This window comes from Gymnogyps californianus, chromosome 2 (genome assembly GCF_018139145.2).
Source record: "Gymnogyps californianus isolate 813 chromosome 2, ASM1813914v2, whole genome shotgun sequence".
Classification (NCBI taxonomy): Eukaryota; Metazoa; Chordata; class Aves; order Accipitriformes; family Cathartidae; genus Gymnogyps; species Gymnogyps californianus.
The window spans coordinates 122,286,660-122,309,719 of record NC_059472.1 but is presented as its reverse complement, the minus strand read 5'-3'; the positions used below and the strand labels follow the sequence as shown (position 1 = coordinate 122,309,719).

Here is a 23,060-nt window from a genome sequence, read left to right as displayed (position 1 = left end):
AGACATCACCTCCTGGGTGGCTACCTGGCTCAGATAGCATCCTTAGCAGGGTAAGTTATGTTGCTTAAAAGATTTTTCTCTTCTTCAAAGCCTGTTCTCTCACCCTCCTTTCTCTAGTCACAACAAGAAGCTCCAGCTTCCAAGACTTCACTCAGCTTGGACAGCTGGGCAGAACCTGCAGCACTCTAGGAAAACTTCACCTCCTCTCCCAGAAAAGGATCTGACCACAGCAGCGAAGAGATGCAGCCTCTGTAACAGGGCATGACAACTTGCTTGATCTGAAGATGAATATGAAAACACAAAAGCTCCAACTTACGTTAGATACCACCTGTTCACCTCTTCCACAATTCAGGTTTTGTGCTTCAGCCTTCCAATGGGGCACTGATATCTTGATCAAAATGATCAAAACTGAAAAATATATCAGCTACATTTAAAAGAGCACTTCAAATTGCGAGCCAATAGTATCAATCTCAGACAACATGAAGCACACAAGGACTCAGTGGAAGGGAAGACACAGGTTTGGAAAGAGCTTCCAGGAATGAATCCTGATTCAGGCCACTTTCTCGGGGCAAAACCAAATTTCTGCTTCATATACTGTACTACCGTAACAAAAATTATACACAAGTCCAGCTGCTTGTTGTTGCTCCAGCAATCCACAAACTTCCACTTACTGCTTCTGCCAAAAACACCCTCTTCAGCTGAGCTTTTTATAACCTAAAAATCTTATTTATTCTCTTTTTCTTTTCTCCTTTTTTCTTCTTTTTTAAGGGCTAGTGCCCCAGGGCCTCCAAATGCAGGCTGCTGATTTCAGGAAGATTGCCCACAAAGCACTGAGGATTCTGTACTACAAACAGTGCTATGGTCCCTTTTTTATATCCATCTCTTCAAGGGTACTCCCTTCTCAATAAATCATGAGTTCCACAAGCAAAGCAGTACCTCAAGCCACATGCACAATTCAGTATCTCTCATCAGCAAACAAAGGGGAGGAAATTGGACTTTAAAAAACAATTGTCATTTAAAACAAGTCATAAATGGCTCAACTCAACTGCAAAATGATACCCTGAGATGAGTTAAATCAGCCACTGCTCTTTATGTTCTTGCTGCAAAGCCCATGCTTCCACATTCCATTTGGCTTTACCAGGTGGTCAAGAATAAAAACATCTAAGAAAAAAACTAGTGAAACAAATTGCAGTGTATCAGCGAGTAAAGTGGCAACTCCCAAAACAATATTCTTAAATAGCCTCTTGTCTTAAAAACACACTATAAGAACTGCAGTTGGCTTATCTGAAAAAGAAATTACACAACTTCCTAATAAAAAGCAATTACAGGTAATTTAAACATTGTGATTAATGGACACTAGGAGTAATAGAATTTGAAATTGCTTTCTAAGGACAGATCTGGAAGAGGACCAAAGTAACACGTAATATTAAAAAAAAAAAAATCTGGTTTATCCTTGGATTTTTTGAACTATATGCAATTCAAGATACTACAAAAGAACTGGAAAACAAACAGCTTTATTGATGTCCCCAGCCATTACACATTTTGTTAAAGGCGATATACTTTAATTTAAGCCATTGCAATTGCCAAAGAGCATTCACTAGTAGAAAAGGGTTTCTTCAGCTCTCTCAAAAACTTCTTCCCAGTTCTCCAGGTCTCACGTGCTCCAGGTGCCCTACAGTCTGTGAGGTCTCAGAGTGAAGTGTTTTCCTGGTGGGCAGCACTGGTAACCGAAGCAGACAGTAGAAGCTGGAGAAGTTTGGCATGGTGAGAGACTTTCAGTGCCTGAGATGCCTGATACGCAGCTGTGAGCCTCCTCAAAGAGTCGATGCTTCGGAACTGCCCTTTACCAAGTAAATGCCACAAAAGCACAAATCAACAGGCTGGTGCAGGATGATGTGGACAAGTTCTGCCCATAATCACTTAACAGGAAAAGGGGTCAGAAAACAATATAGTTTTCCAACTCAAAGAATAGTCAGCTATACTCAAGAGACACCCAAGAGCAAAGAGCAACATAGAACAAGTAGCAAGCAAATGTTGTGGTCCTAGTGTCTCCTGTCTATCTCAAACCAGCATTAAAAACAAACAGCTTTTTCTGTCACTAGAAGATAGAAATGTGTACTGACAGTCTGTTAATTGCTTTTACAACTAGAAAAGCAACTGTACGCTTGCCATAGTCCGCTGTCCAAAGTACCTCAGGGAAACAAAAGCACACAGCAATACCATCAACGTATTTTTCTAGTTTTTAGAGTGCACTTTTGCATGAAACTCAGCATTTTCACAACCGTCCTGGTTTCGGCTGGGACAGAGTTAACTCTCTTCTTAGTAGCTGGTACAGTGCTGTGTTTTGGATTTAGTGTGAGAATGATGTTGATAACACTCTGAGGTTTTAGTTGTTGCTAAGTAGCACTTAAGTTAAGGACTTTTCAGCTTCCCATGCTCTGCCAGCAAGCAGGTGTGCAAGAAGCTGGGAGGGAGCATAGCCGGGGCAGCTGACCCGAACTAGCCAAAGGGGTATTCCATACCATGGAACGTCATGCCCAGTGGTGAGCTCAGTTGGTTAGAGTGTGGTGCTCATAACGCAAAAAGGTCGCGGGTTCGATCCCCAAATTTCCAGTATATAAACCGGGGGGAGTTGGCCCGGAAGGTGCGGATCACGGCTCTGGCATCGGTCAGCGGGTGGTGAGCAATTGCATTGTGCATCACTGGGTTGTTTTTCCTTTCCCCCGCCTTTTTTTTTGTTATATTCCTTTTCATTACTATTATTATTAGTAGTATTAGTATTATTATATTTCATTATTATTATTATTGTTAATTTTATATTTTACTTTAGTTATTAAACTGTTCTTATCTCAGCCCACGAGTTCTGCCTTCTTTCCCGATTCTCCTCACCATCCCACCGGGAGCAGGGGGAGGGGGACGGGGAGCGAGGGAGCATCTGTGTGGTGCTTGGCTTCTGACTGAGGTTAAACCACGACAACAACTAATTTCAAACAAAGATGATAACACAAAGAAAAAAGTACAATAAATAATAAAAGCATCCACCGTCATACATGGTTTGCATCTACCCAATGTCAAGTCTCAGATACAACAAAAATGGCCTATAGAGACCTAGCATGCTTACCTCTGTATTTGGTTGTAGTGCCTGTCCATCCTGGGCTGCAGATGGTACTATTGCCCACGTAATGTTGGCACTAGCAGATGATAAGGAGCTGAGGGCACCGTTTTTCAGTTGCTCTGTGGAGTGCGACTTGGGCCCAGGCCATCCCAGGATACCTTCTGAAGCAGAAAATGGGTGTCAACTTACAAGAGACAAATTACAGATTTCTTCCATTCATCTCATCATTCTACTAACATAAATGAACCGCTACCTCTTCTCTGCTTCCATGTACAGTTTTACTTCAGTAACAAAAATACTCTAGCATCTTCTATGCCAATTTGTCTGTGATAAATATTTTTTTTAAAAAGTCAATGAAGGAAGATTTTAAAATGTTACTCCTACCACCAGCTAGAATTCTACATAAAGATTATACAATCTGGCACACCTTGGTAATTAAGCAAGTATTCTTTATCCATTATTTTCATAGGTATGAAGTTATCCAAATAAACCCTCCATTTCTTCTGCCTGAAATCAGAGTTTTAAGCTTCGCAGCTGTATTTTATTTCTGTCTGTACTATTAAAAGCTCTTTCTAGATTAAGTGCTAAAATGCTTTACTGGTCCCAAGACCACAGTTTAGAAGAGGTCTCATTAGAAAGATACACATTAAATATGAATCAAACAGAACTAGACATAAGAACAACCCTTATTTCTGGGGGCACCTGATTTCCAGGATGGACCAGTATTTAAGGATGCCAAGACAGAAACAACGATTAGCTAAGGCGACTGCACAGTTGTTGCTCCCCTACTGCTCTAAAACATAATATCAACATTCAAATCAGTAGCCCTCAGCATAGGGCTTAAATTTCAGCTATTAATTACACGCTGCTATAAAATGCAGAGATACGGATAAGAAAATTGCAGCTCCTCAGTCATTATGATAATTTGTATACAAAAATACAGTTAGTGCCACAGGGAGGACCTCCTTCTCTCATCACTGACCACTTTTTAAGATGACCCAAATCAACACAAAATACATTAAAGAACATGCAATTTATCCTCTCCGTATCACCAGGGGTTACCAGAGGTTGCCTCCTAATTAAAGTAAATGGTTTGATCTGGTGAGGTAATGCTGTGTACTATTACATTAATACTTATATTAAAAAATGGGCCACGAATCCTATAGCCGACCTCTTACCAACTTCTAAAGATAAAGTAATTACAGAACATTCCTCTCATGTAAAATGGCACTAAGTTATGATGACATGACAAAACTTCAGGTCTACTTGCTTAGTGCGATTTTGTGGCACCATCTTTTGCTGAAGAAAGCATAAGCAAATAGTTAAGTATAAAATTACTTTCAAAGATCTGAGTAACCAACGGGGGGAAAAAAAAATCCAACTTTTTTTTTTTTTTTTTTTAATGTATATTTCATACAATGACTCAAATTTCCCATTGCCAAAGGAAGAACATCTCCGTAGCTCTGCTGCCAGGCCACATACTGCAAAGCTTTTTGGGTTTCAATGACTTTGAGGACTATGCCAGTAGATGTTGTAAGTCCCGGTTGAGTTATATGAACCATGTAAGAGAAAATGCAAGTATCAAAGGGTCATTTTCTTCAATTGGCTCTACACATTGGTCCTACACATCAGGAAGCTAACATCTGCCCCCATTCCAAAGATGGAGTTAAATCAACACACGATGTTGGTATACATGGCAAGGAATGAAGAGCACAGTGACTGTAGTCCTAGTATCTCTTTGCTTGCTCCTCAGGTCTCGAGCAATTTGCTGCTAGGAACAAAGGATAACCCCAGATCCCTCAAAACAAGCTCTGATTCAGAGGATAATCTGAAGATTGTTTTGGCAGATCCAAAATGGACTCTCACTGCATGGGAGGAAGGAAGCATACCATCAGCACGAACAATAAAACTAAATTGGAAAATTTCAAATAAAAATGTTGGTTCCTTGGAGGGAATTCACATGTCTGTAAACCATCAAAAAATTTTTACTCTTTTTGATGTTAATTAGTACAGATTTCAAAGAGAGAAAAAAAGCAATAAGTTAAAATAAACTTGTTTCACTTTTGAATAGCCACGAAGACTTTTATGGAGCTTGCCTATACTTCTTGCTCTTCGTTACTTTGCAGTAACAAATCTCAATCTCTTTTTCTGTTTCTCCCTGTCAAACAGCTGAATATTGGATTATTGCTGCTATTTTCCTATTACAGAGAGACTAAAAAAAAAAAAAAAGTTGAACTGACTTCTCTTTATGCCAATCTTTGAAAGTAAGTCATCCGATCATTTCCTTGGGCTATCCTTTTTCTCTGTGTACACATAACCTATTTGGTCTTCACTGTAAACAATTATTTTTTTAATTAATACATTTTTTTAAAAATCTAATTTCTGTAAATAAGCACAAGAAAAAGCTCCCACTTGAATAAATACCTTGCTTCAGGGGAAATTTTTAAGCATGAACATTTACTTCACCATCACTTACCTATTTTTAAAAACACTATACTAGTTTTTCTCTTCAGTGCAAACACACCATAAAAAGACTGTTTACTTCATCTTTCTCCACATATTTTAGAGACTCTCTTACAGAAATAGAAACTGTTAGAACTATGTGAGCATGTTTTTCCACCTGTCCCAAGGCTAATGCTACCCTTACAAAACAAATCCTGTCAGCTTAATCAATTTTTAAACAGATCTTAACAACACATTATGACCTAGCCAACACCAATAGGATGCCAAGAGTTAAGGTCCAAAGGATAAAGCACATCTGTTTCCTCAACCTCTCTGCATACGAGAAAAATTGTTTTGTTAAATTCTGTCTGCCTGGAACTTGACTACTTTGCAGAAGAGACATATGCAGTAAAAGGTATTAGTCATACACCACAGAAACCTAAATAAATAAAAAGTCAGCTCTCTGAACAAGTTGAAAAAATTCCATGCCTAGTTTCAAAGTGCCATCATGGAACCTCTGATGATCTTTAATCTACAAATCTTACTCTGAGACGTCAGCATTCTCATATCATCCCAAGGGAGTTGCCATATACCTAATATAGCAGCCTACTTTTCAGGCAAAAGCGAAGTATGAAGAGAGAACTCATCAGAAATGATCTTAAAATCAACTAAGATCAGAATATAATCTCTATATAGAAAGTGAATGGACACAACAGCATGGCTCCTACTTCACTCACATCATCCATTGTACATCCGAAACGTTTTCATCTGCACTAGTAGAAATTACTCTTACCACAAAATAGTACAGGTAGTTGTTCTCTGCCCCATATCAAATCAAATTATTTTATTGGAATTTACTCTCCACAGACTAATCTGCCATCTGTAAATAACGTGATCCACTCTAACGGAGTTGCCATCTTTGCCACTTTATGGCACTCAAAATTTTCTATCACTACTTCAATTCCTGTTCTTTTAAAGACTTCAAGAAGAAAAAAAGATATAAAAACTAAACATATTATGAGAAAGTAAGTTTATCTTCAGAGTTCGATATGAATAGGAAGAAACTGCTGTCACTGTTTTGTTTTTAAGCCAAATTTTTGCTCTGTTCTCAGTCATAGCCAAAGACAGCTGACAGAAAGGTAAATTCAATTCTTACTTTGATACATTTCATAATTCTAAAGAAATTCTCCAGAAAGGCAGTCACAAATGATACAAAAGCATTCACAGCTACACAGCTACTTTACTGTTTGCTTTAAGACTATGCAAAGCACTATACTAATTAAAACAAAACATCTGTTTCTGCAGTAAACTATGCAAAAATTAGAAAGGACATACCAAATACGCAACTAGTAAAATCAGCCAGATCTCTTCTACCTGCACAGTGTTGCTTCTGTGGTTCCAGGAGTGAAAACCCAAGCCTGATTCCTCTGGAAGTTAAGTGCATATGTACACACAAAATGACAGTTCTTATACAAAATACCACAAAATGAGCTGCTTTCCTGCTTCCCCTCAACATCGATTTCCACTGTGATGAACATGCAGCAGACAAATCCACCAAGGCACAGAAAAACACTTCTACATAATAAAAGTACAGCATCCAGACACAACCTGCTCTCCTTTCCCTATAGCAATGCTATAGTTCAGAAAACCCCATCTATTTCAGATGGCACAATAGGCTGTATCCCACACAAATGCCCTCAGCTGAAACATGTTTCCCTTTCACAGGTGCACACAGCAGGAGGGAGGGAAATTCTCCCCAAAGAGAAGGTTTACAGGAGATTTTTCAGTTAAGCAAGGGTGATAATTTTCTTTTGTTGGTTCTGATTTTCTAGGTACCTGATGTACATTCAAACTATGTTTTTGCATAACTGATGCATGAAATATGCTTAGCACCTACCTCAATTCTATAACAAAAACCTTTCTATTTTCAAGTCCTCTGGTCTTGGTTTATAGACTAAAAAAACCCACGTTTTTTCCTGGCACAATTGTAAGCCAACATCTATTCATAAAACTCTTACAATACACTGTAACTATATTCTAACAAATATCCCCTTAACAATGCAACCGTAGGCCTCGAGAAGAGACCCAGATTAGATCTGGATTCCTTCCCTGCCAGGGATGGATGCGACAGTTTTGCCTCTCCCCTGAATCCTACAGCAGGCCGAACCAGCAACAGCAAGTGGCAGCTGCACATCTGCTTTTCAGATTAGAAAGACAATGTTGTATTTGCTAATGCTGTGTGGGGACTAGAAAATGACAGTATCTTTCAAAGAACGAACATATAAGGAATAATGTATTAGCATTTAGATAGAACAGCAAATCGTTTCGGTTATTCTTGACAGAAGCAAGTCTAGCGATGATGCATTTAAGGGAGACCTGACTGACCATGCCAAATTTAGTAAATTACACCAGCAACAAAGAATGTGTTCTCTGCTGTCTTCTTTCCTCACACTTCCCTGTCCACAAGCGGGGGGGGGCACGGGGGGGGCGGAGTTAAGCAAGAAAGAGGACTCCTCTGCTCATTTTTCTCTCCTCCTGCCATCTCAGCTGCAGGAGAATCCCTAGCTGTCATTTGTCACCAAATTGAAAGCATCTAGATTGTGTCTTTCCTGTCCATTTATTTTCTCCAAAAAGGAGACAACAGAGAATCTGCTAAAACAAAGTTCAAGTACATCCCCTCCCCCAACTCCAGAATCATCTTCAATCCATTTGCTGCCATGGGAGCCAAAATAAGCAGCATTTGCACATTCAAATGAACTTCAGAAAATCCATCGTGAGGATGGGTTTGGGTTTTGTTTTTAAAAAAATCCTCAGAAAAAAGAAACATTCTATTTTACACTTTGGAAAAGTGGGCAAGTGAGAAACAGAAAAATATAGGAGGGAATTCCTATCAGGGAGATGCTTTATGCAGTAAATGAATGGCTAATGTGAAATGCAGACTAAAAGAACAGATTCATCTGTGCAGGCTGCTACTACAAGACAGGATTCTGTCTGCCAAAACACTAAAACAAAACAAACAAACAAACAAAAAAAGACTTAACACACAACATAAGCTGGCAAAGCTACTTTAAAACAAACATTCAGGTTTGCTCTGTTCACAGTTTGGGAGAGAAGGGTGCTAACCATAGCAGTCAATAGGCTCTAGAGATACTCTTCTGCCAAAGGCTACACAGGTGGAAAAAATAACACTAAAAGTTTTAAAGTTTGAAGTGAAGACAAACGTTTCTTCTCCACATTTTTATTTTAAAAGGCACCTGTTTCCTGTCTGCATGCTAAATGAACTCAAGCTTGTCAGAAGGCACTTAATGCTGATTAGCAAATACTTTACATTTACCTAAGTGGTGACATTCTTGGCCAATAAGAAAATCCTTGACATTTTTCTCCCTCCTACAAAGAGGAAAATTCCCAAACCCAAAGAAGCTTGTATAGATGCAATCCCTCATCCTCAACTCACACGATACGTAACCAACACTTTCAGCTAATAATATCCTTCTCCAGCATATTTTTCAATGAAAGAAAAAAAATTACAAAGAATTTAGCCAGTGATCAATACACATACCTTTAATAACAACAGCTAGAAATGAATTTGACATTATTTTGACTCAAAAGTAGAAACACAGACAGGATTTTGCTTCACTCACTGTTCCGTGTTGATGCACTTCCACAATCAAGCACTAACAAAAAAGACAATCACAAAAACCCTTCCTTGAAGCTTTAGAGCAGAAATAAAACATGTATTGACTACCCTTCAAGACAAGATTGAAGACTTCAGTTTAATCTTCATGTCTGCTTGTAGACTTGAGGTTTAAGACTGACAACTCGTGAGAAACATGAAAATGAAGAGGAAAAATCATGTCATCCTTAAACTATTCCATGACAAAGGAAGCCATAAAAATATTTAAAGTCGAGACCTACACAATCCTATATTCTGGATAAGATTGCACTAAACTGAATGCCAAGCTGCTTTCTTTCTACTCACATTACTGGAAAACAAAGCAATAAAAATATTTACATCAAAAGAAAGGAGACTTTTTTTTTTCTGTTTAAAACAATAAAGGTCTGTAAATCTGCTTAAAATAGCTACTATTCAATTGTAATCTTCATGAGTGCATTCCGGAAGTACTAGGTCAGAAATTCTCAGCTACTTCAAGTTTTTGCTTTAGAAGCAGTAAGATTGCAAGGCCTATGGTGCACAGTGAAGCCGCCAGCAATCCTTGCATAATCGGCCATAAAGACTTCAAGGACACAAGCAGAGCAAAGGTACAGAGAAAGCAGAGAAAGTAGATATCTATCTACTTTTCAGGCAGTTCTCTCACTTTATGGCATATTAGTGAGCGCTTTTCATGCTGAAGGAAGGTAAACTCAAGGGTAAGTTCAAATCACCAAAGCTAAGCCATTTTTTATTTCTCACACTCCACATGAGCAGGACTGTGCTGCTTTGCTGGACTGGACCGCTTTCATGAACTGTAGGCTGGAAGCAAGAAAATAAGTTATCAAATTCCTATCTTGTCTCTCTCTACACAATTCTGTGGATCCTGCCCCGCAATGCCCACTAGCATCCTGGACACTATGCAGCAGGTAATGAGACAGCACTGCGATGGAAACGTTTGGCAATAAATTGCACAGGGCCATCACATCTCATGGGAAAGGCATTTGAGACTTCTTATCAGAGGAACATATGGCTTTTAAACTAACAAGAGTAATTTTCACTTGACAGTATCAACAGGTGACAGTAAAGGTCATCTTTTGGTTGCACCTTCAGGGTATGAAATTAAGAAAATTCACCTGGAGGACACAGAATCGAAATGAAATATATCATCTCTCAGAATTAGAGTTTGCTAGAGGATTACTTAAAGGCATTAGTCTGATTAGGTATGAGTTTATGCAGCTTTGATCACTCTGAAACTCTACTGACTCAGCAGAAATGTTACATCTATGAAAGTATGCCTGGAGAAGATAAAGTGTGTAGGAAAATCAGTAATCAAGCCTTGTAGGCCAGGTTCTTTCAGGCAACTATGTTGCATAACAAGGCCTGGGGAAAAGAAAGGGGGGGGGCGGGAAATCATTTCACAGTCTCTTTCAGTCAGGGAGAAGAGACTAATATTTCAGCAGCTTTTAGTTCCTTTCTTTTTTCCTTTTTTTTTTTAATTACATACCAAAGAATAAGCACATGTACACACTGAAGAATTAACTGTTTGCATCCAGGTTCTCACAATTACACCAAAGATGCTGGTATGAACCAGTGCTACAGAATTTTGATTCCTGAAAGGATTCTTGTACAAGTTTAAAGTCTTAGGAGGTACAAACAAAAACACTTATTAAATATTATTAAGTACTTTATAGTCATGGATTTCCACTTTTTTCCAAAAAATATGGGATTCCCTTTTAGCAGTTACTAATGTTATGCTTGCTTTTCTCTGTTCTTGTGCACAGATCCTCAAAAATCATTATCAAGTCAAAATACAGACACTGATTTAACAGAAGATTATTTGGACACAGATTCAAGGACATGTACAACTCAAGTCATCTATCTCTGACAGTTCACTTAGATCACATGGACATGAAAAACAACCTTCAGGGACTTTGAAACTAGAAAGTGACTTTTCTTTGAAGGATGCTTTTCATCTTTGTTCCAAACTATTCTCTTTTGAAATGAAATTATATCAAAGAATTCAATTAAATGCACTTTATCGTTACTATTTAGATATGTGCAAGGTTTTTTTGCATTTTCTACAAGAAAACCAGAATACAGAAAATAAGAAAATTTTTTGTTTACTTATGTTCCTTTACGAAATACATCAGAATCTGGATGCGAGAAAGTCATGATACACCATAGTATAGGTGTCAAAGTTTTTACACTGTTTTTTCCAAGATCCCTTTTTACATCGTTTGCCTACTTCTCAGCTGACCCTCTCAGTTTCTGTTCTCCCCACAATGGGAATTCTTCAGAGGCCTTCCTACCTAGCTCTCTCAGCAGCCCTGAGGGCGTATCTTGCCCTGTAATAAACCTATTGTAAGTAAGGACAGGTTGGGGGGGATGTTGTTGAAGCACCTGAAGAAAACATAAAAAGCCACCCCATATCCAGAGTTCTGCTGCTGCCGCTCCTCTTACCTCAAGTCCTGCTCCTGCTCTTAGACTAGGCAGTGCAGTTTGTGTATGGAAAAACACCGACCACCCTTTCAGAAAGCTAAAGGTCCAACTTCTGACATTATGGACAGAGACGTAGAACTGGGTGAAGTGAAAAAACTGAACTACATGGGGACTGAGAGGTTCATGCCTGCAGAGCTCAATGCAGAATCACACTATTTGACATTTTAGGCTCATAAAAATTTGCCACAGATTTTTTTTTTTCCCCAAATAGCAGCATTGAGAACTCTTTCCAGATTTAAAGAAAACCACAGACTGGAATAAATCTGCCTCAGCAGCATCCTTCCATGTAGAAAACTACAAATATGATTTTCACTGTAGCACTGCATAATATTACATGTATTTTTATCAAACAAATCTGTATTGTGATTACAATCGTAAAAAAAAAAAAGGCAAAAAGCAAAACAAAACAACCAAGCAAAGCAGGTTCTGCACTGTCATGAAGAATACATGATTATCTACCTGTTCTCCATGCCCCTTTTTTTTTTTGTCTTGCTGTCTTCAGAACCTGATTACCCTGAGAAGATTTAGGACAATCTCTTTTCCTCCTCTCTTCTGATTTCAACTGATTTTGCATTTTTTTTTAGGCAAAGAAAAAAATTATGACACTTGAGGCTGTAGAAGCTTACAAGCGGCTCACCCCAACTTGCCTCTGTGAGGAATGGTTAATTTTGCCTGCTTCAGTATCATAATAAAAATGCCAAGGCACATAAAATAATACCCAAGAGAGCTTGTGCTCACCTGATGACAACGTCCTGTTATGATGCTGGCCTACTTGATGCATGCTTTGTTGCAGTAGAGTCAGGCATTCTCCAAGGCAGCTCAGGGTGGCAGCAGAGGTAGCTTTTAAAAGCAGCAAGTCCTGATCCAAGGCAGAAAGGGGCCCAGAACTTGGGAGAGCTTCAATGGCTTGTACAAGATTCTTCTGTTGTCCCTCAACTTGACTCATGATCTGTAAAGGTCCAAAAACATCTGCTGTAATAGGAAATATCACTATGTAGCTGTTAAATTCTTATGGGTTGATATAGTGACTAAATGTGAAGAACTACCACAAATGGATGTTAATGTTCTGATCCAAACATACCATATACTTACCTACAAAAACGAAGGGCTTGAGACTACCAAAGGCCTGTAAAAATGTCAAGACTATGTTAGAGAAAATTGTCTCTTAAAATAGTAGGTTCATAGTAGGTTTAATAGTGTGACTCATACTTTCTGAAAGTCTTCGTAAGGAAAAGTATGAAAATTCTACTTCCTTCTCCATTATTAATTTAGGCTTAGATTTTCTTTCCTTTATATGTGATCTGAGACACTCAAGGAAGCTATACTGTCCCTCCTCCTTCTTTCCTACATCACAGTTTAAGAATGGACATTTTTCATTTCTCAAGCATCAGTAAGGAATTGTTTTTACAAAATAAGGTAACTTCTAAGTTTACAGACATTAGCATAGGATGCAACTTAGAGTACTTATTTACTATCAGAGATGAATACCAGCTGACAGGGAGAAAGTTAATCTGTTTCTAGATTTGGACCATCCAGATGAAGATAAAACGCATGCTTGTATAGCAGATAAAAACAACGTTATCTGAGCAGGCTGTTCTTTAAACAAATTGGCAAGCTTCCAAAATCCTTCCAAAAGCCAAAAGAAAAAGGAGATGTTTAAAACTTCTCTCTCCATTTTTACAGCCTGTAGGAAATTATACATGCACGACAAGCCTCTTTTCTTACACTTACCTTGCAAAAAATTCATTGGAAAAACTTATAGGTTCATACTTGAGGTATCCAAAGCTTTCAGAAAAAATACCTGAAGACTTCGTAAGCAACAAAGATTCAAGCTCCATTTGTCCAAGCTACTATACTGTAAAAATGTATTATTATGAACTTCATGACTTTTTTTATTATCATTATTACATTTTCAAAGTATGGTGTGCTTCCTGTAGCCTCCCTACGCTGTGGTAAATAGATTGATTAAAAAAGTATACGTTGAGCGCACTGAAAAGCAAGAAAGGAAACTGAACTCAAAGATGCAAATAACCATCCTTGCAAACAAGTTACAGTAAAACTAAGTGTAAAGCTGTTGTTGCAAGGTTCTGAAGGAAATGTAGCTAAATGCCTTGCTGAAGGTTACAATAATGACATTTTAACAGTCAACATTTAAAACAGAGGCCAAAGCTCCAGTAGAAGCCACAGTCAATTTTAATTCCCTTTGACAGAAAACAAGATCAGTCAGAAGGCGACAGAGACCCCCACAATATGCAGCTTCAGGGAACCGCTAGAACCCCAGGTAGTGCTCTGCTTTGAGAACTCACACACCATGTAACTGAGCTCCACAGCACAGACAGAGGGTTGCTTCAAAGCCAAAACAAAACCAAGAGCACCACAGACACACACTCATGCAAATATTTCTCCCTCAGGAAAAGAGCTCAGGGAGGCAAACTGAAGGAACAGCTAGGAGAAAAGGATCATCATCTCCCTGGAAGATTGCACAATATAATTGTATGGAAAAACTGCTTCCCTCCTTTTCCCATCCTGAATAAGAGTGTGATGTTGAAAACCTGATGTTCTCGTGCTTCACAGCGACGGAGATGTTCTATTTTCATTTTTAAGTGACTAGTTTTGCTACCTTCCTATTTTTTGGTGAGAAACAGCTTACGTTTCCAAAGATTTGCCTCCATAGGAAATAAAATCCAGAATAAAACTCTGAAAACTGCAAACCTTTCCATTTTCCCCTCCCCCTTAATAAAGGACAAGTATATTCTTCTGCAGCTAAGACAGGAGCATACAATAAACTTACCAGAGACCTTAGGAAACATTTGGAAAATTAACTGAATGTTTGCAGTTATCACCTAGCCCAAAGCTTTACAGGCTTTTATCAACTATATTCTTCCTATGTTAGGAGAAATTTAAATAAAATCAATGATTTATTCTCCCTTTATCCAAAACAAGGTATTGCTCTGAGTCTTACTATTCTCTAGCAGACCTAAGATAGTTTTAAAGAAGCCTTTTTGATTCATCCTTTCTGTGCTACGTAGCTTCACATTATAGTTGTGATACCAGCAGCCGTTCTGACCTGACGCAGCAGAAGACGCCAGGAACAGCAGCTTCTGTGTAGGATTCAAAGTATTAGAACTTGCTGAACATTTACTGCTCGAGCACTGATCAAAACCACTCTGTATAAGGTGCTGAATGAACAGAACAAAAAGGAAGAACCTCCCCTATTCTAGAGAGTCACAGAACAACTCTGTGGCAAAAGGGGAAGGAAATAATGTGTATTATTGAAATAACTGAACTCTTTTTACATGCTTGCCAATATTTTTTTTTTTAAATTCATTGACAAAAGATTTTAAAAGAGTTGAAGTGTGGTTGTTCTAAAAAGAGTAAATCAAAGAGGAGCTAATACAAAAACACCAAACCACGCCAGACAAAACTCATTAAATAACACATTAACCCTTAACAGGACAGACGCTAGGCCATGCAGCTATAGCATTATCCTCTCTCTTACTTGTGGGTCTGCTTTTTGCTACCTCGGGGGGAGCGGAGGCAGAGTGCTTACTATCAGCACTCCAAGCTGGTTTCAAAACCAGAATGAAAAGCTTTGATTTTGAGAAAGTTAAATTTTAACTTTCGTTTTCCAAAGTGAAATAACTTGCTTAATTTTAAATGAATTTGCTCTTACACAGGGTTATTTTAGTACCTTACAGCTCTCCATCCTTCCCATTTGCAAATACAGACAGCTCAAAGTAGTAGTTCTCTACTTTTTACAACAGCAAAGACTATTCACCCCAGTCTCCTCACCAAGTCTCAACCCACTTCTCTTTCCACTCTTGTTCCAGCTTTGGCACCCCCTCTTCACCTATAAACAGCTTCTCATAATATGGAAAATAAACCGCAAATGCACTCAAACTTCATAAATACAACTCTATGTTAGATATAAAATAGAAAAACTGAAAGAACTATCAGGACTACATGTATTAAAAGGAATTATATGCGTGCATGTATCTAACATTAGTAGGCCTGCATTCACCTAACTGCAAAATGTTCAGTAAGAGGAAGCCTCAGGCTAGGAAGAGACCAGCTCATATGCACGGTTTGCTCCTTTCCCCATCTTCAGCCTACAGCAGGAGAACAAGCAGACCACATTATGTGTTCCCTATTAACAGCTGTTCCTGAAGCTTCAAGGAGATTCAGACCTTTTAGCCTGCCAGAAATTCTCAGGTATTGTCCATATTCTTGTGGTGGGTTGACCTTGGCTGGATGCCAGGTGCCCACCAAAGCCACTCTATCACTCCCCCTCCTCAGCTGGACAGGGGGAGAAAAAAACCATGACAAAAGGCTCATGGGTCAAGGTAAGGACAGGGAGAGATCATTCACCCATTACTGTCACAGGTGAAACAGACTCGACTTGGGGAAATTAGTTTAATTTATTACCAATCAAATCAAAGTAGGATAAGAAGAAAATAAAAACAAATCGTAAATCACTTTCCCCCCACCCCTCCCTTCTTCCTGGGCTCAACTTCACTCCTGATTTTCTCTACCTCCTCCCCCTCAGCAGCGCAAGGGGACAGGGAATGGGGGTTGCGGTCAGTTCATCACACATTTTCTCTCCCACTCCTTCCTCCTCAGGAGGACTCCCCCTCACACTCTTCCCCTGCTCCAGGGTGGGGTCCCACCCACAGGAGACAGTCCTCCACGAACTTCTCCAACGTGAGTCCTTCCCACAGGCTACAGTTCTTCACAAACTGCTCCAGCGTGGGTCCCTTCCACAGGGTGCAGTCCTTCAGGAACAGACTGCTCCAGCGTGGGTCCCCCGCGGGGTCACAAGTCCTGCCAGCAAACCTGCTCCAGCGTGGGCTCCTGTTTCCACAGGGCCACAGGTCCTGCCAGGAGCCTGCTCCAGCACGGGCTTCCCACGAGGTCACAGCCTCCTTCGGGCGCATCCACCTCCTCCGGTGTGGGGTCCTCCACGGCTGCAGGTGGATATCTGCTCCACCATTAACCTCCAGGGGCGGCAGGGGGACAGCCTGCCTTGCCATGGGCTTCACCACGGGCTGCAGGGGAATCTCTGCTCTGGTGCCTGGAGCACCTCCTCCCCCTCCTTCTTCACTGACCTTGGTGTCTGCAGAGTTGTTTCTCTCACATATTCTCACTCCTCTCTCCTGGCTGCAATTGTGCAGGGTTTTTTCCCCTTTCTTAAATATGTTAGCAGAGGCACTACCACCATCACTGACTGGCTCTCCCAGCGGTGTGTCCATCTTGGGGCCAGCTGGCATTGGCCCTATCAGACATGGAGGAAGCTTCTAGCAGCTTCTCACAGAAGCCACCCCTGTAGCCCCCCACTACCAAAACCTTGCCACGCAAACCCAATACAATTCTTCTGAATAACACTACGCTCAAAGAAACCTGCCACCCAATGACACCCTCACAGAAGACTGAATGCAACAGGAATCATCTCTGATGTTTTCCTCAGTAGGTCATCTGCTCTCTACCGCTTGCTCCAAAACAGCTAATTCACAGCTTCTTGTTGCTGCTTGCTTCCTCCTCTCCCTGGCTGATCTTAAAATCCTGTGTGAGTGCTTTCCCTACTTATCCCAGCCACAGCAACTGCTAACTACTCCGTCGCAGCTAGAATTGCACCTCCTGGATCTTCCCATTGTGAACGCACTGCCAACCATGATATATGGGACCAAACAGTTATGTGACAAGATCCCAAACAAATGGGTAAGTAGAAATGACTCTATTCTCAGGGTCATCCCCACGGTATGTGAAAGATAGGCAGAAAGAGCTATGAGATACCCTAGAATTGCAAAGAAATGTATTTCAGACATAATAAGAAGAAAGATCATTCTTTCATAAATAAGCTAAAATTAGCTGTTAAAAATTGATTTAAGAAATAATAATGAAAAATTGAGGTGCTATTTTCTGTGCTAAAAGAAAAAATTACAGTAATTCAGTATTTTCTTAAAATACTAGATGATATATTAATTTTTCCCATGCAGAGAAATCATCTTACAAAACCTGAATGTCATTTTTGATTTAAGGCTTCAATTTGTTTCTGAAACTAGAAAGAGAGAGAGAGAGATTCTCAATTATTAAGTATAATAATAAAATCTCTGTTAAAGATTTTTCCTCCCATCCTAAAACAAAGATAAATAGAAACTTCAAAGGAAAAAACTGAATAGCCACACCTAAATGGAAGAGCATATGACTGCTTTTGACATGATTTTATTTACAGTGGAAATGCTCTTGTTATCCAGACTCCAGCACTAACAGGCCTAAGTCTATTTGTCCAGCCCAGACAGGTATTATGATAATCAGAACATTTTTCTTCCTAGAATTACTGATCCTACAGGATTTCACCCAACTAACACAGTACATCACACCAACCTACAGCAAACACCAGCTTTAAGCCATCTACAAAACTACCCAACCCATAGCTGTCTCAGGGGCATATCCCAAGACACAGTGATTTCAAGCTCCTTGAAGCAAAGGAAGAATGACATCAGCCATATTACCTCAAAGGGCAAGCAGACACTCTCCCTTTGTCATACAGGCCATGTGGAGCTGGCCAAGAAAATAAGTGGTGTCACCAATCCTGTCTTTCTATATAACGATTGAAATACTTCAAATCTTCCTACCCTTCTTTTGGAATACAAAACCTGAGGAAGATTCTTCAGACCTCCTCAGCCACAATCTGATACACACATGAGCAATTTAAATTTTAACATATGGCGTTTTCCTTTTTTGGTATTGATCTTCACACATATTGAATCCTTTTATAGTAGGTATTAAGATATGCCTACCCATGTGTATGAAAAAATCCAAAATACTCCAGAGAAAAAGGAAAATATTCTTTTAGCGCTGAGAACTCACAGAAATTCTGTATCGCCACACTCCTCTGTGACGTGCTAGAAATCATTCATCAAGGAGACATTCGGTTCCATCAGTTAATAACGCTTTTTCTCTACTGTAGTATTCTCGGCGTACCACCACTAGTAGCACATTGTCCGCCTACTTATCTCTAGGCAACTCCTCTGAAAGATTTAATGCAGTGATTTTTATTTTTAAATCCTTTCCATTGACTTTTAAATCCTTTCAACTTGACTGCATGCAAGTTGAAAACAATTATTAAAAACATGGGAAAATAACACAGTGCTTATATGAAAAACGGAGCAACTGTAAAAATAAACAGTTGCGTGCAAAAAGCTTTAGACGTTTAAATAGCAACAGAAATGCAACACAGATCACTTTCTTACCAACTCTAAGTCAAGTTGCCCTTGTGAGAAGTTTACTGCCTTCAAAGGCTGGGAAATAGCCAGTTTGCTTCTTCGCTTTTTAGGGGGTTTTTTTGGTTGGTTGGTTGGTTGGTTTAGTTTTTAAAAAAATAAATAAAGTGTTATATGAAAACATGATATATCTCTCTATCACACACACATATAAACTTTCTGGAAATATCAGTTTCTTGCTTTTACACAATAGAACCAAAAGCAAAAACATTTCAGAAGACATTGGGAAAGGACACGATACCAGCTTTTCAAACCACCCTAGAATAAGTTCTAAGTGATATGAGTCAGGACCTTGGTTCTCATTGTTAAACAAGCATATACCACAGGGGTTTGATTTCTTCTTTTCTTTAACATAAAACACTGCTTTTCTTAAAAGCAAAAGCAGATGAGTGACAGAAGAGAAGAAAGTCCACACACACACAAAAAAACCCTTTTAAGGCATTGTAAACCCAATACATCGGGTTGCCACGTAAACCTAATATAGTCATCAATTCTGACCTTGAGCAAGGATTTGTCTTGCAATCTTGACCTGTATTTCATCAACAATACCACAAACTGTCATATTGTAAAAATTAAAAGTTAAAAGAGACAATCACTATATGTACAAGTATAATATATATACAGGTACCAAGTATATATCAAAATGTAAGATACAGATACCTGAAACTTCAATGTCACTGAACCAATCATACCAGTCATTAATTTGACACACTAGCTACCAATTCAGCTCAAGTTCACAATTCCCACTTAGTATTTCCATGAAACTGTCCCACTTTCAACTATTTATTCTGAAAAAGGAAAGAGCATAAACGCACATACAAAAAAGACTATTGTAAATACTGTTAATCACCAGCTCAAGAGGTATACCTCTCCAATTGAGAAGTCTGACAAATTAAGGTAACTTCTACAACTGCAGTAAAAGTAATTTTTCCCCCCCCCAATTTAATGCATTTTTGTTTTGAGTTAAGCATTTATACCCAACCACTGCAGAGCAAGAGAACTCTTGCCTTAGCTTAACTTCTGAAAAGCTTTCTCAGACTACTCAAGGTCACTTGCTACATGCATCTTACTACTTGACAAAAGAAATTTTCTGATAAGGATTTATAGACTTCTCTCTTTTCTTCCGTAAACTCATGTCCATAGATCTTTTAATGGGATTCCATCAACAGCATGCAAGCTAGGAAGGCAAAATTACAGCTTAATATATAGCTAATGTGAAAGAGCTATACACAGATGTTGCTGCTAGAAGTACTGCAATATATAACACAAATCTCTTATAAAGAGAATTTTGCATTTCAGCTTTAAAAGTGTCTAGTGTAGAAATATGTATAAGACCAGAAGACCACAAACATGCTTAAGTTCCACAAGTAACATATCTGTACACTTTGCTTACAATAAAACCTGAACTTTTGACCAAAAAGAACCTCCTTGAGCTGTGAACAGAAGGGAATTCTATCCACAAAGTTTCAATCTGGATGACGATCCACAGTAGCCTCTGTGAACATTACTATGATAATGAGAAAAAATATTTTAAGAAAGGATCCTAGAACACCAAGTGAGATATTCTGAAAGCATCTTGGAAAGATGGAACCAGATAATGACATTCATACCAATTGTCCTTTCTTGATTATTGCTTCCCTCCCATTACAGAGAATAAGCACATAATTCTCCATTATTGTCACCTCAGGGTAGCAGCCGGCTTGACCTCAATTATTTTAAAGAAGCAAACAATGAACAGTAAAATTGGAATGACTCGTTATATAATAGTTACTAAGGCCTAGACACACACATCCTATCAATGAAGCTTCAAAGGAGCAAGTTAATTTTCACTTGGCATGTAATTTGCAGACAGAGACACAAAAAGTTACGGAACAAATAGAACTATACCTCTGACAATCAGGATGGCAGCTAATCACCAGGGCACATTTCTTTTTCTTTTCAGTCCTTGCCTCTGCTTTCACAATTTTATTTCTTCCCTAGGAGGAGAACGAAAACAAGCTCCCCCCACCCCAATCCGCTATTTTGTTCTCTTTTCCCTAACCAGGGATCCACATAATCTCTGTTAAGGGAACAACTGAAAAGCCAGTTGCTACATACCTTCATTGTCTCAGCTAACAAAACATTATTTCCTTTGGGGTTTTGTTTTGGCTTTTTTTGTTCAGCCTTCTCATTGCGTGCTCTGCAGGGTGGTTCCTTGTAAGGAAAACCTTAGGGAACAGAGAGCAAATGTCATTAGGACTGATTCTAAAAGCCAAGTCTAAGACAACCAGGAGAAAACAAGGTGTGGAGGGGGCAGTTTGGCTCAATTGTTTCCTGTTCTTAGCTACTCTTTCCAATCTGCTGCTTCTACTGACGCCGCTGCTGTTCCACTGGTCGCCATCAGCACCTCCAGGAAGCTCAGCACAGGATTTACACTCCAGGGAGCAGCTGTTATTTACCGACTCCTGTCATGCACTTTTTAAATTAGCTAGTTAATTTATTCATATACTAGACAAGATCCTGTGCTCCATTCTTTACACATTCAATTCCTATTTTATATCTTTAAACTCTGTAACTTGGACACTTGCTACATATCCTTACAACATAATATCATTCTATTTTGTGAAGACAACATTCATTAATCATTTGATGGACTACAGACTTCTTACTCATTGGTCTACTATCCTGTAACTTATTAGTCACACCTCCAAGCTCCCTTGCTGTTAGCTGCACAGCTACAATAATCAGACTTTGTATTTTGTACGTCTGCACACTATTGCTTTAGCCCATAAGGTTGCTGGATTTGGAGGAGAGAGGAAAAAGGGGAGAAGGATCTTTTTTGTTCATGGGTCTGGAAGCCTTAAACATTCCTTCCAGTACCAGAGGAGGAAAAGTAATCTACCTTCCCAACAAATTCTCAGTCTGTTGCAACTCAGGTATACGGTAGGAAGCTCCTCCTTTCCTTCAATGCTTTAAAACAGGCAGAAGCTCAGGAAGAAAAGGAGCTGACCTAACTACCCGTTTTACAAAAGCATCTCTCTGTTCAGAGGAACAAAGGACAGAATATACTTGACAGATCTATCTTCAAATACCAAAGAGCATATGACATCTGTAATTGTCAATGTTCTCTGCGACTTTATGCAGACACTTTATTTGGATGCAAAACACTCCCAAGGACAATCTGACTGTCCACTGTGAGTTTCTAAGGAACTCCACTTCTTACATCAGGCAAGTAGACACCAGAGAGAGGTTCACAGCCCTTGCAACACATATGCTAGTTAGTAGAGAGGATCTAGCAGTTCTGGCAGGATCCCTGAGAATGCCTCCAGAAATCTCAGCAAAACAGCTGACCTAGTTCAGGCCAAGACAAATCAGATGCTTCCCTTTGCTACCTCAGGCAGACTACTTAGCACACTTCTTTATGACCACAATTCCAGAATTAAGGTTAAATGCATGCTTTCTGTATTCAATCTGTCCTTCTCCTCACCTGAGAAATGAGTTAGTGAATGACAGAAAGGAAACTGGGGGGGGAGGGGAAGAGAAATTACAGAAAAGACCTTGTGTCCATGGAGGTGGACTAGGACGAAAAGTTCAAATCTTGCCAGAGAACGTTTTAGCAGACAATCTTGGATATTCTAAACTAGAGAATGCTTTTAATCTTAATCAATACCCCGAGATATTAAGCTTCCTTTGAATGGCTTCATATTTTCGTATTTTATGGCTGGGGGGGGAAGGAGGGGGAAGCTTTTCCTGTCATCCCCCCAAAATTTGCTAGTTATTCTGAGAATCCCTTCTTGCTGCTTAAGATCTGAAGAGGAGAACACTTCTCCCTTCCAAACCAACATAAACTTCAGGTTCTTTTCCCTGCGGAAGAGGAAGATTTACAAACAAATCAAAGTACTAAAACACTGGAGGAAAATAAAATTTCTCTGACAGTGTCAGCTATCTTATGAGTGTTTCATGGAGCTACTCCACAAGTCTTTAGGTGAGAAGTTAGAGCTTTTTAGTAAGAGCTGGCTGCCATAATACTCAAGTGAAAGAGCATGACTCAAACTGTATCAATGAGCACTACTTTTCCCCACAAATCAGAGTG

At 39.3% G+C, this 23,060-nt stretch overlaps 1 protein-coding gene across 2 annotated transcripts in view; it reads right to left on the bottom strand.

Annotated features, from left to right (window-relative positions):
* The window catches only part of OSBPL10 (oxysterol binding protein like 10), a 123,665-nt gene that overhangs the window by 38,604 nt on the left and 62,001 nt on the right, over positions 1-23,060 (bottom strand). The window contains exons 5-7 of one of the 2 annotated variants that reach the window (XM_050892072.1): positions 12,447-12,657; positions 3,122-3,276; positions 1,878-1,880 (exon numbers count right to left, since the gene is read on the bottom strand). In XM_050892072.1, coding sequence (XP_050748029.1) covers positions 1,878-1,880; positions 3,122-3,276; positions 12,447-12,657 — 369 coding nt within the window. The remainder of the gene's footprint in view (positions 1-1,877; positions 1,881-3,121; positions 3,277-12,446; positions 12,658-23,060) is intronic. The other variant, XM_050892071.1, reaches the window with a different exon arrangement.